Genomic DNA, 18,486 nt, shown 5'->3' with positions numbered 1-18,486 from the left:
AAAGAGGATGAGGAACCCCAGTGGGCCAGCCTTTATTCCACCTTGATCCCACGGCCCGCGGGAGACATCAGCGGGCGGCTCCTTCACGGAGCCATGAGCACGGGCGTGTACCTGGCGTGGTTCACACCTGTACCCGAGGCCTGCCCCTTTTGTGGCATGACAGAGTACCTGGCACACACCTATCTTGAATACGCCAGGTTGCAGCCCCTATTCTGGCTCCTCCAAAACCTCTTGTTGAGGTTCTGGCTGCACTTTTCCCCGCTCTTGTTCCTTTTTGCACACTCCATTTGCGGACGCATGAAGTCTCGAGACCTCCTCGTCAACCTCCTCCTGCCCTGGCCAAACTCTCCATCTACACTACCAAGAGGAGGATGCTGGATGAGGGGGTGCTCCGCGACTGTGGGGCCTATTTCTCTTCCTTCCTAGTTTCACGTATCGGGGCAGAGTTCCACTGGGCAGCATCTGCTGGCTCCCTTGACACCTTTGAGGAGCAGTGGGCGCTGTCTGGGGTTCTCTGCTCGGTGTCCCCAACCAGTACCCTCATTTTGAACCTATGACCTTCACCTCAGTCCCTGATTTTCTCATTACTTGTCCCGCATATTCATTTGGTCCCTGGATCCAGTGGTCCCTCCTGCTAGGCTGAAGGAGGGGCCTTTAGAAGTGGGCAGGCTTGCGCCCGCCCACCTCCCAGTTTTCCAATAAGACTACAGGCAGCAAAAGTGATTAGGGATATGGTGCAGCTTCCATGTGAGGAGAGATTAAAGGACTAGGACTGTTCAGCTTGTAAAGGGGACAACTAAGGTGGGAGATATGATAGAGATCTTTAAAATTATGAATGGTGTGAAGAAAGTGTTATTTACCCCTCCACATAACACAAGAATCAAAGATCCTCCAATGAAATTAAGAGGCAAGTTTTTTTAAAAAACATAAGGAAGAACTTCACACAATGCACAGCCAACCTGTGGAATTCATTGCCAGGGGATGTTGTGAAGGACAAAAGTATAACTGGGTTAAAAAAAAAAAGAATTAGATAGTTCTTGGAGAACAGGTTCATCAATGGTTCTTTATTCCTGGGAGAATTCTGTGTTACTGCACATGCACAGAATTCATGGACCCTGCATATTTATTTGCTTACCCGCAGAAAAATGACTTCTGACAGGGAAGCAAAGGGAAGCCACAAGAGCGGTCATGTGCCCACTCCCTGGCAGTGCAGAGGTCGGTTTGGGCATCCAGAGCTGCCAGCAGAGACATAAATCACAGCCGGAAGCGGGGGGCTGGGTAGTCGTGTGAGAGAGAGACACCTATTTCTGAAGACGTAGCTGTGAGGCAGGCTCTATTGCCTCAGGCAGAGGAGAATATAGCAGCCTGCCTGATTAGTGAATTGTTCCCATTTTTCTTAGTGAATTCCCCCAGGAATATAAAACAGCTGTACAAATTTTAAGGCTCCTTTATATTGCCAGAGTGGTGCAAAGAAGCCTTACTGTTAACACAGTATGGCCTTATACATGCTTATGGTGCTTCAGTGATTAGAACTGGTCTAAATTTTTGGACTGAAAACATTTCCTATCAAAATGTGCTCCATGAACTGTTTGCTACTGACCATTTTGGAGATGGTCAGTAGCCAATGTAAATTGTGAGTTTGAGTCCCCAGCCCTCACTTGCTCAGTGTTACATCATAGGCAACTGAAGAGCATATGGCTGCATATATTTGTTGACTAATAACTGTAAGTAAAGGTCAATACTAGCTACATTACTATTAGACAGAGGGGGGGTTGGTGATTTTCTCCAGTACTCCCCACTCCCATTCTCCATCCATTGTATTGTAGTTTAAATACCGTACCAAAATAATTGAAAGTAGCTGGATTATATTGAATTACTTTAACAAAGCAAAAAAAAAGGCAGAATTTTGCAGAATTTTAAAATATTGTGTGCAGAATTTTTTTAAAAATTGGTGCAGAATTCCCCCAGGAGTAGCTATTGACCAAGATGGTGAAGGATGCAACCCAATGGTTTGGGTCTCCCCAGCCTCTGACTAACAGAAGCTGGGATTGGATGACTGGGGATGGATCACTTGATAATTGCCCTGTTCTGTTAATTCCCTCTGAAGCTTCTGGAGCTGGCCACTGTTGGAAGACAGGATACAGGACTGGATTGACCACTGGTCTGACACAGTACAGCCATTCTTATGGTCTTAATTATTAAAATTCATTTTAGTAAAGGACATAGTGTGTTTACATAACAAATGTGCCCCATCCTGCAGTCACTTGTCAGACTCTGTCTACACCATTGAGATTAATCAGTGCATATGTCCTTCTATTGGGGAGAAATACATTTGTATCCACAAAGTTTGCTCTACTTGATGTTTTTTTGGCCATTAACTGAAGCAAACTAGGTAAATTTCTACTGAAATCAAAGGGAATCTGACCTAAATAGCAACTGCAGGAGAGGGCCCCAATACTGTATCAAATAGTGCATCAGTTTAATTGCCAAATGACTTTTCTATCGTAAGTTTTTTTTTTTACCAGTATTATGTCAGTGAGGCACAGTATTAGTGTATCTTGATTTAAAATCCAATTTAAATAAGATACCCAGTCACATGGCCGAGACACCTAATAGGATGATTTGCTGTGAGGACTGGTTGCACTTGGTTTGCAGGCATTTTGGCCTCAAGTTTATTATTCCATGTTTCTATCTTTTCAGCCTTAAAACTGAGCACATTTCTTTTACATGTAAGCAAGATACATAATTCTAAAAATCTTTGTTTTTCTTAAATGAAAAGTACTTTCCCACCAGCGATGTGAACAGCAGTCTGTAGTAGATTGCAACTGCATTACAATGAAAAAGTTATCAAAACACATTCCCCTCTACGACATGGGTGATATTTGGTTTTCATTTGAACTAAAATAACCAATATATTATATGTACTAAGTAGAATTACAAATGACCATTTGTAAGGTCTGTGAAAACTGACTTGAGAATACTGTTCTTAGTGAAAATTGCTTAAGGTCACAAATGAACCATAAATCACCACAAGATTATATAATCCAAAATAAGAACAAGTTAAAACTTTTTTTTAAGTGTGTTTGAATGTAGATAGAATGTAGATAGATAGATAGAAAAATTTAATTGAGCAAATGGCTTCCTAACCCAACTTTCTTCAGGTTAATAATGAAGCCTAACATCCAAGAATATGTATGTACCACTTCTAGATTAAATTTTCCCATGGTTCAAACTGCCCAAAGTTTGGTAAGCCATTTGTCCAGTAAATAAGCAGCAATTTCTCTTCATGTCTGTGGCAATAGCAACTAACAGCAAAATATGCATTTTGCAAAAATCCCTCAGGCTGCTTCAAACTGACCTTTCAGATATCAAAACAATGCTGGGTTTTAATTCTAGGAATACAATGTTTATGGGAGTAAAAGCAACATGCCATACTACAAAGCATATCTTCCATCTCCTCCTGCTGAAGTTAAGAAGTCTGGCCTGTAAAGCATTAGGACAGTAATACTTTTTTTAATAAAGCTGGTCCAAAAAAAAAAAAAAACCACACCCCATTTTTAATTACATTTCTTTTCCATTGAAAAATGCCATTTCATCAAAACCAAAATGTTTCGTGGTAACATATCAATTTTGGCTAAAATGTCATGGAGGAGATTTCTCAGTACAAGAATGGGATTTCTTATCAATATAAGAAACACACAATGCACACACTCCCTAAATTCAGAACAACCAACAGACCGGTGGTCAGGTGACTCACTGAGACTATGGGAGAGACAGGTTCAGCCCCTGCTTCAAATTAGACAGAGGTACTTAAATCCTAATTTGTGATGTGGAATGAAAAACAAAACCTTTCAGAAACTGTCCTTGAAAAAACATGAGAAAGATCCACCCACAGCCCAGAATAGCTAATAGCACAGTGGTTAGGTCACTCAGCTGGTATATGGGAGATGCAGGTTTAATTCCTCTCTGCCTAATTTGGTGCAGGGACTTGAATCTGGGTCTTTCACATACCAGACAAGTGATCTAACCATGAGACTACAGGCAATTCTGGTGTGGGTGACGTTCTCTCTTGTTTTTCCCACTAATGTTTTTAGAAAGGTCTCACTTGCATTCCACATAACACAACAGAAGTGTTCTGAAGCCAGCCCTACTTTTAAAGTTTTTTTTTTTTACAAACATTGTTCATTATGCACAGATATTATTTCTATTTCATAAATGGAGAAACTGAAGCACAGAGGTTGAGGCTGGGATTTTCAAAAGGTGCCCCAGGGAGTTCGGATTTCTAGTTCCTTTAAGATCTTCTGAAAATCCCAGCCTAAATAACTTCCAAGATCACATAACAGCTCAGCAGCAGAACCACAAATAGCATCCAGTTCTAAAACAGCTAACTGTTTGATTAATCAAGTTTAGAAGATAATTAGGACTATTTAACTTGTCCATTCAAACAGTTAATGTAATTTTAATGTGGCTGTTTTTATATTACAGTCGGTGTTACTGAACTCTCTCAACTGCCAAAATATTTGAAATGTAATGGACTGGATTAGCGGTTCACATAACTGTGGTACATGCCTCACTGGGGATATGCGAGTTTGATGTTCCATCCATTCACTTCACCAACTTTTTAAGAAGGTGATAAGTGAACCAATAAAATCTGGGAGCCCCTGGATAACATATGTTTTAGGAAAAGGGATAACAATGTACCTACAATTACCTTGATGTGAGAATCAGAGATTTTAAGGAAACTTAGTCCAAATTCTATGAAGGTTCACTGTCTTTCAAAAGGAGGAGACAGACACTATCTATTTTTGTTACAACTATTGGAGTGCGAAGGCAATATATTGTATTCAGGAAGCAGGGAACTCTCCTGTAGCCAATAGACACAAAGCTCTTGGTATGAACTGGTGAAAGCACTTAACTTTGTAGTTCTCATGCTATGTTTTTTCCTTACAATACATTACATATGTATATGCAAAATTATATCAAAAGAAGCTAAATTTAGTTTTGTTTCAATAACTGAATTTAGAAAATGCATGATAAAAAATGTTCCTAAATTGTAGCTATACATTTCTCAGTAAATAAGGCACTATTTAAAGCAGGATTTGATTGAAGTGTGATTTGACTTGAGTCAAGATACAGAAAAGGCTTTTTTTAAAGGGCCGCTTCTGGTCTTGAGGATCTACCAGATGGAGCTCTAAGTAATTTAGATCAAACATTTAGATCAAGAAGCACATTAAGATTGTATCACTAATTCTCTGCACAGTGACAGCAGAATCTTCACCAAATCCACTGCTACTAATAGCTTTAGAACCTTAACACCCCCCATGTAGGGGATTAGACAGCAAACTCTTCTTTCTCTCTCCATTTCCTGCAGCCTCTTTCCCCATGGCAACAGTGATATGTTGATTCCAAAGTCACTTGACTCAGATAAGGAATCATGTACTCCATGACTTCTGTGAGCATCATTTCAAAATTACGTGCTTCCTTTCACAAAAGCATAGGTGCTTTGTAATTTACAGTGTGACACTGTGTGTACAAATGGAGAATTAGGAGGCTGCAACCACCAGCAGAAATACTACCCAACACAGGAAGCTGGACACTCCCCCCCCCCGACCCCAATAATTACTTGTTTATGATGGGAGTTATCAAAAATTAGCATGTGAAGAAATGTAAAAAGTAACACTTTAACTTTAAAAAATAATTTCCAAGCAATCCAAAGTATGAAACACATAGTTAAGGGACCCAAAGAATGTCAATTCTGTCCTCCCGTTCCACTGTTAAGAGCTTGGGGGGGGGGGATAAAATGATGAGAATATTGTATCTATCCAAAGTGTAATTTCTGTTGTGACTACAAAAATGAAATGCCTCGCTCCTAGTCATACAGCTCTTATACTGACTTTGGCCTTATTTACAGTCATGCACTGTCCTCAGAAAGATACTTTACAAATTCCTGGTTAGACAAACAACATATTGATGGCAGTCATTTCATTCCCATTTCTTCATTAAAATTTCTGTGCTGCCAGTTATGCAATGTGTTCAGAGAGCTCAAGCATAGCCACGTATGCATACCTCCTAGCCCAGTCCATGCAACTTATAATATTGATATGAAAACGGTAATGGTTACTGATAAATGACTAATAAAACATCATATGAGAAACATGAACATATAGTATAACTCTAAACTATAAAACCAATTCTTTCCGGTGCCTGTATTTTTATAGTCCACCCACAAAATATCAAGTAAAGTGGCTTTTCTACATGTACTGTATTATGTTCTCATCTATGACTACAGAGTTAAATGCCTAAGAAAGTCATTTCAGGAGATTATCTAATTTGATCCAAAACTAAAGTGACAAAGAAGAGAATATAGGAAGCCAGCATCACTACAGGGCCAGAAATAAGGTTGCCTGAGTACCTTAAATGTGCGTTTTCATACTTCCAAATCTTTGAGCTTCTTTTAAGTTCAGCCTTAACTATGAATTTCCTTGCTTTGCAAGAGTGCTTTCTTGATAACTGGAATGTTTTTGTAAGGGTTTTCACCCTGACATTACTGATTTTACTTGTTACCAAAACTGCAGCTTAAAGTGTTTTGTCTGGGATTCCGTGGCTATGCTATTTTAACTCTGCTCTACTCTCTGTACATGCCTCTGCTACCCTCACCCCCACCCAGGCCCCGTGATGATTTCCTTCAAACCCCACCCAAAACTGTGCCCAGATATTTGATGATGGACACCACAGAAGAACCTTGATAGTCGGTTCCTGGCTCCCACATTCTTTTCACACAGACAACAAAGCAGTCTTTCCCATTACTCAGCTGCTCTTCTGGCACTGCTAGATGAGGTGTCCTCTCCATTCTCCCTTAGAGTGAATTTCCAGATCTGGCAGGCTCAATGACTCTGTACTGTTATTCTCAAGTATAACACAACTCCTACTGATCAGGATAGTTGTTGTTTTTTGTTGGGTTTTTTAACTATGGATTACAGTGTGCTGTCCAAGAGCTATAGTATTTCAATGATCAAAAAAGAAGAGGGGGATATATTTTATACATATGAACATATTTTTACACACAAAAACTAAAAACATCATTAAGATTTCAAAGTTAAGCATTTAAATTTAGGAAATGCCAGAATTAACTTGCCTTCGAAACCTTAATTCCAATCCCTGGGCATATACAATGTGATAAAGATCACATACTGTATTTTCCAGAGGACCCCTGCCTAATTCCGTGCACAGGATAGACCATGCTGAGGGGATCGATCATGGCTGAGTAATTGAAGGAAGCGTTGTCAATAGGATCCCTACCTGATTTTCTGCAGAAATATTTGTGTATATTGAATAGGGCAGGGATTGCAGGGAAAGAAAGGAGGGTCTCATGATTAAAGCAGTTGAATTCTGCCCTTAAAACCTGGATTCTCTGCTCCTACCACAGAGTTTCTACATGATGCTAGGCAAGTCACCTAAACCAACTTTTCACAGGTGGTCACTAACTGTATGTTCCTCATTTTTTGGGTGCCCAACTTGAGCCATTAGGGTGTAATTTGCATTAACGCAAGTCAATAAGAGCTGTGCTTTGACTATATAAAGTACTATGTAATCCTATTCACTCTGAAAAATAAGGCCTGAAGATCTCAAAATTGGGCACCCAAAATAAGTGGATACTTTTCACCTTAACCCTTCTGTGCCTCAGTTCTCCATCTGTAAAATGGAGATAATAAATACCCTGCTCATTTCACAGGAGTATTGTGAAGATAAATGTATTAATATTTGTGAAGCACAGTAATGAGCACCACAGAAGAGATCATGAGGAAATTAACATCTCTGTCTTCAGGGCAGCGTTTGACTGGTTTACGGTAATTAAGGCATGGTGTTACACACTGATCAGTGAGGAGATAACAGACGCTGTGCATAGCTGCTACTAAATGAGCACTGTCGACCCTGTGAACTGAATAAAGCAGGGGTCCTGTGGATTACATCATTAAAGATTATTTATAAGGCATGCAAGGAGGCCGAATTAAGGTTGGACAATGTATTTTTTCCCTAGCTTCATTTTGAGAAACAGCTGAATCGTTTTGGCTGAAATGAAAAAAAAAAATTCTGCCTGAGGCAGAGTTTTTGCACAGAAATTTCAGTCCAAACAGTTAATTTTGGCAAAGTCATAAGAAGCTGAAAACAGGATCTTATAATGAGAAGTGTTGGGCAATCTTAATAATAGGTACTATTTCGCTTGCCTATAAATTGATTGCTCTATATGTATATCCTATCCATCCTCCATACCTAGGTATATTTGCAATATTGCACTCTTAAAACGTAATCCAATATTGTGGCAATGATCAATGTTTAATACTCAGACGAAGAGACTTGAGCCTGGTCTAGCCTGGTCTACACTATGAGCTTAGGTCGAATTTAGCCACGTTAGGTCAATTTAAAAATGAATGCGTCCACACAAACAACCCTGTTCCGTCGACCTAAAGGGCTCTTAAATTTGACTTCTGTACTCCTCCCCGGTGAGGGAAGTAGCGCTAAAATCGACTTTGCTGGTTTGAATTTGGGGTAGTGCAGATGTAAATCGATGGTATTGGCTTCCAGGAGCTATCCCAGAGTGCTCCATTGTGACCGCTCTGGACAGTACTTTGAACTTTGATGCACTAGCCAGGTACACAGGAAAAGCCTCACGAACTTTTGAATTTCATTTCCTGTTTGGTCAGCGTGGCAAACTCAGCAGCACAGGTGATCATGCAGTCCCTCCAGAATCGTGGAGTGTAGAATGTTTCTACGCTCCCCCTATCATTTCCGTCCCTGACGTTATCGCAGGTTAGAAGGCGAAAAAAAACGCACTCACGATGACATGTTTTCTGAGCTCATGCAGTCCTCCCACACTGATAGGGCACAGCTTAATGCAATAATTTTATCTTGTATTCCCTACACAGCTACTTATTTTACTATTTTACAGATGCCAGGAAAGAATGAAGTGACCATAAAGAGTGGTGGCAGGACCTCATGCTGAGGCTAATGGAGGAGCAAACGGACATGATGAAGTGTCTGTTGGGGGAGCAAATCGACAAGATAAAGCATCTGTTGGAGCTGCAGGAAAGCCAACAAGAGCACAGACTCCCGCTGCAGCCACTGTATAACCTCCTGCCCTCCTCCCCATGTTCCATAGCCTCCTTACTCAGATGCCCAAGAAGGCAGGGTGGGGAGGCTCCAGGCACCCAGCCACTCCACTCCAGAGGATGGCCCAAACAACAGAAGGCTGTCATTCAAACAGTTTGATTTTTAGAGTGGCTACAATAAGCAATGTGGCCTTGTCCCTCTCTTCTCCCCCAATCCCTTTGGGCTACCTTGTCCGTTATCTCTTTTTTTTTTTTTTAAATTAATAAAGAAAGACTGCATGGTTTCAAAACAATAGTTACTTTATTTCCAAAGGAAGAGGGTGGTTGGCTTACAGGGAATTAAAATCAACATAGGGGATGGGTCTGCATCAAGGAGAAACACACACAACTGTCACACTGAAGCCTGGCCAGTCATGAAACTGGTTTTCAAAGCCTGTCTGATGCGCAGCACACCTTGCTGTGCTCTTCTAATCGCCCCGGTGTCTGACGCGAAACGATTGTCTGCCGTTGCTCTCACGGAGGGAGGGGCAACTGATGACATGTACCCAAAACCACCCGTGACAATGTATTTGCCCCATCAGGCATTGGGAGCTCAATCCAGAATTCCAATGGGCAGTGGAGAAACTGTGGGATAGCTATCCACAGTGCACCACTCCGTAAGTCAATGCTAGCCAAGGTAGTGAGGACACACTCCACCGACTTAATGCGCTTAGTGTGGATATACGCAATCGACTGTATAAAATCAGTTTCTAAAAATCGACATATAAAATGGACCTAATTTCGTAGTGTAGACATACCCTTAGAAATAAATGCTTTATACCAGTAAAAGGCCTTTCTGTTCTCTTATATACTAGTATTTAGGTAAAGGGAAAGGATTCCCTTGCTGACTTTTGAAATCTGTATTTAAATGACAATTAATGAAGCTCCACAGTGATATGATTGAAAAGCTATGAAATACAGACACAACATTCTAGGTGTCAGTTCTTCTGAAGACTCTGCAACCAATGCACCCCCTGTTACTCAACACAAGTTTCTATGGAACCTTGCACTTGCTTAAATAAAAATAAGTTCCTAAAGATTAGAATGATCTTTTAATGGGTAGTTAATTTTAATTATCCTGCGTGAACACATTTATAAGTCATCTTTTAAAAAAAAAAGCCAGAGTTATAATGCATTAAGCCAAGAATTTAGTACATTCTGTTCGCATCATCATTTCTATTTTACTCTTTTGAAATATACAGCCCCATAGGAAGGACACTCAATCAAAGTTCAGCTGACTAAAACTAATAAAGAAAAACTCAGAATCCAGAAAGTGGAACAAAAGACATTAGCTAACATATTCTCAACTCACAGTTTAAACAGAATGCTGCCCTCGAGTACAAATGACATCTAATTCTCAATAAATAACTATTGCTCAAACAAGACTATTAGGCATACATTCAAATGTAACCTTTAAAGTGCAACATTTATTTGGAGACTGCCTTTTTAAGAAGTCAATATTTACTTTAATATATTTTAAATGCAAGAGACAAGCTGACTTTATAATAATAGAGCAGCAGCGCCACTATAGTTAAGGTTGTGCCATGACCTCTGTTTAAAGATGTTCTAAGTCATCTAAATTCAACAAACAGTCAGAATTCTTTCACTTATCTATCTAGTTCAGTGGTACCTATACTTTTCACGTCATCGTGTCGCCCCCGGCCCCCGTTACTCCTGTTCACAACCCCAGGAGCCACTGTCAGGAGACCAGGCCAGGAATGGGGCCACAGTTCCTGCCGTTGCCCCAGAATTTGACATCCTTGCATATGCCCCAGAACTTGACAGTACTGCAGTCAGCCATTCTGTATGTTTGTTCAGCCACTGCCGGCTAAAAACCAATCATCATATAGCTAGGAATAATCTTAGGCTTTTGTGAGACAAGGTCTGACAGCTGCATATTTGCAGTTTGTTAATCAGAATGGGAGGACGGGATATAAAGTTATGGAAAATGAGTGAATAGCGAACTTGGTTTTAGGTGCGCCTGATATATTGTTATTATGGCTAGAAATACTGGACATTTTTGAGATAATGATAAATGTATTGAAATTAGATAAATACATGACCCAATAAAGGTTATTGTGCTGACTCACTAGGAGTCACTATAAGGTTATGTTTTTTGTTAAAGTCAGCTATAAAAGATTAAAGTAAATACCTCGGAGTAGTCCAAGGAAGCTTTTCTCAGGGCAAGGAACTGACATCTAAACTCCCCATCAGTTGGGCAGAAAGAGGGCTCCTGGTGATTACTCAAAACCATCTCAGACTGTAGGTAACTATAGCTGGGATGTCCTGAACTATTGTTTATGTCTGTGTGCGCTTAATATCTAATAAATTGTAGTTTTAGATAAGCGCATGCTTTCTTGTATTAATCATTTATCCTACACAATAGCTGTGTCCCCACTGATTTATTCCTGACACCGCCTGGAACGAAACAGTTAAGCTACTACTGTTTTCGGTTCTGAAAACCCAGGGTAACACCAGAAAGGGCCAGGGGTGGACTGGGGTAAGGGGGCAAAGGCTAGGGCTGGAGCTGTGGTCAGGCTGTAAACCAAGGGCTGAGGCCGGGGCCACAGCTGGGGGCAGGAGCAAGGCCGGCAGCTGGGGGTGGGGGAGGGGCTGGGGCTGAAGCAGAGTTGGGGGCAGAACGGGGCTGGGTGGCACTCCTTCCCTGCCCCCTGTGGGGGCTGACCCAGACCCCACTGCACCACCCTCCCCTCCAATGTTCCTCCATGCCCCAATAGGGAGGTACACGCCACAGTTTGGGGACTAGTGATCTAATTCCTTCCCAAGTCACAACAACTCTATTTTCACTTTTAAATGTAAGAATTTACAAACCTCCATCCATCCTTTGCGAGGTAGCTGAAGGCTCCATCAACAACACTGGCAAAGAACTGCCCTCCTGTGATGAAGAGAGTATTAATGGTAACTAATCTGCCTCTTAAGTGGGGTGGAGCGACCTCTGCGATGTATACTGGTACTGTCATGGAGGCCACACCTACAAGAAAAAAGTGATGAATTAAATCTTATATAACTGCACACAACATTCTCTGTAGTCATGAAGCATTAAAGAACAGTATATAATAAATGTGACAACAAATTGTACGCACTTGATTTCTGAGTTCCAACTGAGAAAACTAACAGCAGCATTTTGTTGCACTGCTAATAAGCGCTAGAGAATGGTTATCTGAAGCAGATGGACACAGATATTGGGAAGTAATAATAATTACCATGCTTGTGAATATTCAGATTCATAATACATAAAGGAATTTAAAAATAGAGTTTGGCATCATGAAACAAATCACAGATTTTTAAGCCAAAACCATCTAAGATGAACTAAAGATAACCTTAAAATATGAGAAAATATATTTATAGTTTCAGTTCAAGTGAAAACAAGCAGGTACAGTACCACATGAATCTGAGCTGGAGTGAAACAGAGTCAGACATTTATAATCTAAATACAGAAACTCCTCACTTAAAGTCATCCCAGTTTACTTTGTTTAGTTGTTGATCAATTAGAGAACAGGTTTGTTTAAAGTTGCACAATGCTCCCTTATAACATTGTTTGGCAATCGCCTGCTTTGTCCACTGCTTGCAGCAAGAGCAGCCTGTTGCAGCTAGCTGGGGGAAGGGAGGAGGAGGAGGAGCTTGGAACCAGGGTGGACCAGCAGCCCCCCATCACCTCCCTGCTCCCCTCTTTCCCTACGCGGCAGCCTCCCAGCAGGCTATCAATTGCCGGAAGTTCACTGCCATGTGCTGCTCCTGCCCTCTGCCTTGGAGCTGCTCGCTGAGCGGGGGGGCGGAGGGGAGGAAGAGGAAGGCTAATGTCAGGATGTCCCCCTCCCCCCACTTACCGCATCCATAGAGCAGGGGGGAGACATGACAGGACTCAGGACGGAGGGAGCTTGCTGGCCGCAGCTGCTCTCTCAACTTGTTGATCTATTTAAAAAGGCAGTATACTTAGAGTGGGATCAGCATACTTAAAGGGGCAATGTGCATCTCTCTCACACACAGAGTGTGTGTCTCTGTCTGCCATGCTGTCTCCCCTCCCTCCATTCGTGCTGCCTTGTAGAGTGTGAGGCTACATTAACAACGTGCTAATCCTTAAGGGCTCAGCCAAAGGCTAGTTCATCATTTAGCAGTAAGGCATTCCCTGGGAAATATCCCATCCTCTTCCACCCTCTGACTTCATCACTTCAACCAAGCTTCACAATCATCATTGTTTTGTACAGTATTAAATTGTTTATTTAAAACTTATACTTCGTGTGTGTGTGTGTAAATAATATAGTTTTATGTCTGGTAAAAAAAAATTCCCTGGAACGTAACCCCCCCATTTACATTAATTCTTACGGGGAAACTGGATTTGCTCAACATTGTTTTGCTTAAAGTTACATTTTTCAGGAACATAACTACAACGTTAAGTGAGGAGTTACTCCCAATACATGACAACCATTAGCAAAGTACTGAAAGCTTTGATTAACACATAGGGCCTGATGCTGTGCAGCCACAGCTCTCTCTGGCTTCAAATGAAACTCTGGGTGCTCTCCACTTCTGGAAAAAATCAGCACCATTCCCCTTACAAGTGGGGAATTTCATTACTGTTTAACAGAATTTAAGATTCATTGTATGACTGCTCTCTTAGCTGTAGCTATCTCATATGGAATAAAGAGGAAGTTCTGTCTGGATTTAAATTATTTATAAGGAGCAATTCTAATACATGGTCATTTCTTGCCTTACCAGAATGTAGCTAATGGTTCCCATGAATCAGGGAACACGTCCAAATAAATAATTTGGAGTAAGAGATCTAAAACTTGTTGTTTTTTTTTAAGTTGAAAAATATGTATCAAACAGGAACTTCATGGCATCTCAACAGCAGATCTGTGTATTGCACTTAATCAGAAAATCTGAATATGCAGTGCAAATTTATGGTGTAGTTTCCAAGGAACATAAAAGTACTTTCTGGCAGAAAGAAACAACCAGTGACAGCTAGTGGCTCTGAGTTATATATGGTTAATTCAAATTAAAGATACTTTTGGGACAGAGGAGAAAAGGGGAATATTTCCATTGAAGCTTGTTTAAATGAAGCACAGTGAAATAAACTGTGCAGATACAGAATAAACTGTGTTCAAAGGCAAAGCCTCACGCTGAATGGGTGGCTGAGCCTTTTGCTGAGGTCAGAGCCATGCACTACCTCTTCTTAGCACACAGATGGCATCTCATCACCAAAATTTAACATAAAATTCCTACAGCCATTGCAATTACTTTGTCTCTTTTTCCTCTTCCCTCCTTTGGCACTGCTAAAGGAGCAGTCAGGTTGCTTTTATAGGTTAGCTATCATTTAAAACTGAATTAGAAGAAGTTTCAGAGCTCCCAGCTGAGCTAAACAAAGTCTATGTCATCACATAAACCATGTTCAAGGTAGATTGCAGGACTGCTACTAGCAGGTTAGGCTGTACCAGATATGGACTGGCCACAGAGCTTCTTTCTCAGAGCGATACACACCAAATGTGTTCATTATTAGATCCTTTGATAAACTGCCAGGTATACCTGTTGTATGCTCAGATAAGGTATGTTATACATGGCGCCATCTAGTGACTGAACAGTATAATACAAATTAATATTCCATTACACCTCCCCCATAAAGTTTTACATTGTTTCTATTTACAATATTTTAGAAAATGTACACTATCATACTATCTTTAAAGTTAAGTACGTATCAATCTGTTATGTATCTCAGAATCATACAGGTTATCTAATTACATGACCTGAATGTGTAAAATCTTGGTCATCTGACTCTCCATTAGTTGGTTTGGAATCTTTGAGTCATTTTCTTGTTCTACATCTGCCATCTGTACAGTTTGCTCTGTTGACTGTTCTTTGTAAGGAACAAACTATAGATATCAGTTTCTGTTGAACTTACCACTCTTAATCACATATGATCTGGGCAATGAATTATTTTTATGATAGATGGTGTTCATCCTTTCTCTCCATACAATTTGACACAAATCACAGTCACCAGGGTCTAGAAACAGAAGCTCTCTAGCTGAGTGATATCTATCATAAAAGCATTCAGAAGTTCTTTTTGCCTTTTTATCTGATTTGGCTACTCTTTTCATATGTGGTCACTTCACAGATTAAAAAAGAATTTCGTTGGAACGGTTGTCATCCCATCTGGATTTGTGCTGGGCTATATCCACTAGCTGCTATGGTGTTCTCTGTAGCTCAGAAGAACAAGGAATAGCTCTTCCTAATCTAGGATTTTCTTGGCTGTCTGTAGAGCTCTCTCAATCTCTCTCCATTTGCTTCCGGGCAATGTGGGCTGCTAGCAATACGATCAAAATCATATTTAGTTTGGACTGACAAACTCCGCTGCAGTAAATTGTGATTCGTAGTCCATCACTAGTTGTGCATTTTAGTTTCTTGATAACACTAAGACATGTTATGTCTTTCAAGTATGCTATTCCTATATACCTGGAAAAATAGTTCACTATGATCTAGTAACAATGTCCTCTCTAATCTGCATAAATCTGCAGCTAGTCTCTTCCAAGGTCTGTCTGGTCAAGATGTTATTAAATATTTCTTGCGTTGTGTTGGTCTGTTAGTTCTGCAATGTTCACATGCAGACACTTCATTTTTTGTGTCCTTGCTGATACCTGGCCACTACACTGACTGGTTGGCCTGTTCATGGCATCTAATTAGCCCTTGATATCCTTCATGAATGAGGTTTAGGATTTCTCCTCTCATTTCATTTGGAATTACGATGCAGTCGCCTTTAAACATTAATTCATTTGACTCCTCTAATTGTCCACATGCTGCAAAGTAGTCTCTTATAACTTCTTGGGCACTCCTACAGTGTCCTTTAGATACTTGAGCCAGCTGATCCTAATGTAACTTAGAAATATCTTGAACCTGTGCAGTAATGGGTGAAGTTTCTTTTCTCACACTGATCTGTATGCATTCACAGAATCCACATACACCTTTACATCAACGTTGTACTCCCAGTTAGTTGAGTGTGATGCTCAGCTCTGCAACAGGAGTGTCTGCTATCACCAGACTTTTTTCGGGAACATATTTAACAATTGGGTTAAAACATATTAATCTGATCAAAACACATTAGCATCTCGAAGGTGCTTGATCCTATTCTTTTCTGTTGATTAGGGTTACAAGCAGCTTGTGGTTATCAGTGCAAAAGAACCCAATTCACACAGATATGTGTAAAAGTTCTCACATGCCTATATACTTGCCAGGCACTCTTTGTCTATCTGCGCATATAGTTTTTCTGCTTCTGAGTGTGCACGAGAACAAAATACAACTAGCTTCCACTCAAATCCATGTTACTGCAACCATACACTGGCTAGGCCATGGCTGCTTGTATCCACGCTGACCATTGTGGGTTTCTTAACACCATAATACTTGAGAACTGGAGCTTTCTTTCACTATTTTTAAGGCAATTTTTATTTAACCCCAAAGCCACAATGTGTTGCACTTTAAACAGTTCTTTCAGTGGTTTTGTCACTATAGAAAGGTATTATAGGTATCGATCAGGGTAATTTGCCATTCCCAGTACACAGCTCAGTTCTGGTACATTGAATTCTTGAATTGCTTTTACTTTCTCAGGGCTAGGCCTGATTTTATTGTTGTTTATTGTTTATCTCAAAAACTCAATTTGGAATAGGTGGAAAATGCACTTTTCCTTGTTTATCTTCAGTCTGGACTGACAGATAACGCTTAGAATTTCTTTGATGATTTTGTTGTATTCTTCCATCAAATATCGTATATCAAAATATTGTCCGTGAAAATTACAATTCCATTTGCGTTCATCAACAGTTCTGCCATCTTTCTTTGGAAAGTTTCATGTGCGCTGTAATCCCAAAAGGTAATCTTCAAAAGCAAAATCTCCCAAACACTGTGACAAATGCAGTCAGTGTAGAACTCATTAGCTAAAGGAATTTGCCAGAATCTGCTCAAGGCATTCAGCTTATAGAATACTATAGTTCTTTTCACTTTAGGGAAGAAGATATCCACTGTGGGGAGGATACATTTTTCTCACAACTACTTGATTAAGTCTTTTAAGAACCACACATTAATATTTTTCCTTTTTTTAAGTACCACTGGGGCACCCCATGCTGTTGACTCAGATTTTCTCAATAATGCCAATCTATTCTATTCTCTTTAATTCATCTTTCACTTTATGAATAATAGGAATATGTAGTCTGGTGTATGTATGGTTCAGCATTGTCTCTTAAGGTTATTTGTACTGGATCTCCGTTCATAAGTCCAATATCCCCAAATACAATGGGAAGATTATCGGTCTTTCACTGCATACATTCTTAATACATAACTTTTTTTTGTAAATTGTTTCTGCAATGAACTGGCTCATGCAGTTCAGAATACCTCCAGAGAGGTATCAAGTCTGTGTCAGGGGATTTCAGCTTTGGGTGGAGTTGAATGTGATTGTAAGTGCCTTCTGATATGATAGTCATATCTGCTCTTGAGACAATTTTAAACTCAATAGTCTTTCTATGAATATTCAGTTTAATTCTCCAGGAAGGTTCTGTCATAATGTGATAGATATCATCATGTGATAGATATCTTGATTATCTGTAATCATAGTTAGTTGTCTCATTGTTTTACTACAGCAAGCAGCTGTAAAATGTCCATATTTTGCACATTTATTGCATATTTCACCTTTGGTTGGACACATGTCTTGAGCTATGAAATTTTCTACACTTTGTACATTTATTGTGAAAGGCTTTGTAGTTTGCCTGGGATTTGCCTGTCTTAGCCAAACAGGTCATGTGATAATTACTTTTAAAACTCATGCTGCATCTGTTTACAGCTTCTAAATGAGTTTCTTGCTTTTCAGGTTTGCCCTGCTTTTTCCCAAGTTCAGTCTTTGCTATTTGGACAGCCGTGTTTAGGGTTAAGTTTGTCTTAAATTTTAGTTGCTGTTAAAGGTTCCTGTCTGCAAGACCTATAATTAGCCTCTCTCTGATGTTTGTCCATTCCCCATAAAACACATTTTCAGCCAACGCATACGAAACTCTTGTACAAGATTAACATTTTCTCTTGGTTCCTGAATTCTCTGGCAAAAACATGCTCTTTCATAAACCACATTTCTCTGAGGTATAAAGTATGAATCAAAAAGAGCCAGAATCCTTTCATAGTCATCTGACTGTGGTTAAGTAAAAGCAAAAGATTTGAAGATATGCTCTGCATTCTTACCCATAGCATAAATAACAGAGAATACCTGAATATTTCCAGTTTCCTTATGGAGTTCTGTAGCAATTCAAAATCTTGCAAAATACTGCTTCCAGTCAGTCCATTGTGAAGGTTTGTCAAAACT

General features: G+C 40.1%; 1 protein-coding gene and 1 long non-coding RNA gene across 2 annotated transcripts in view; one reads left to right on the top strand and one right to left on the bottom strand.

The window, feature by feature from the left end:
* The window catches only part of LOC127042904 (uncharacterized), a 347,285-nt gene that overhangs the window by 212,207 nt on the left and 116,592 nt on the right, over positions 1 to 18,486 (top strand). The window lies entirely within an intron of this gene.
* The window catches only part of SLC2A13 (solute carrier family 2 member 13), a 366,744-nt gene that overhangs the window by 259,843 nt on the left and 88,415 nt on the right, over positions 1 to 18,486 (bottom strand). Inside the window, exon 2 of the mRNA XM_050936208.1 lies at positions 11,979 to 12,138. Within this exon, the coding sequence (XP_050792165.1) occupies positions 11,979 to 12,138 (160 nt within the window). The remainder of the gene's footprint in view (positions 1 to 11,978; positions 12,139 to 18,486) is intronic.

The sequence above is a fragment of the Gopherus flavomarginatus genome, chromosome 1 (assembly GCF_025201925.1).
Source record: "Gopherus flavomarginatus isolate rGopFla2 chromosome 1, rGopFla2.mat.asm, whole genome shotgun sequence".
Classification (NCBI taxonomy): domain Eukaryota; kingdom Metazoa; phylum Chordata; order Testudines; family Testudinidae; genus Gopherus; species Gopherus flavomarginatus.
This window is presented reverse-complemented; position numbering and strand designations above follow the sequence as displayed.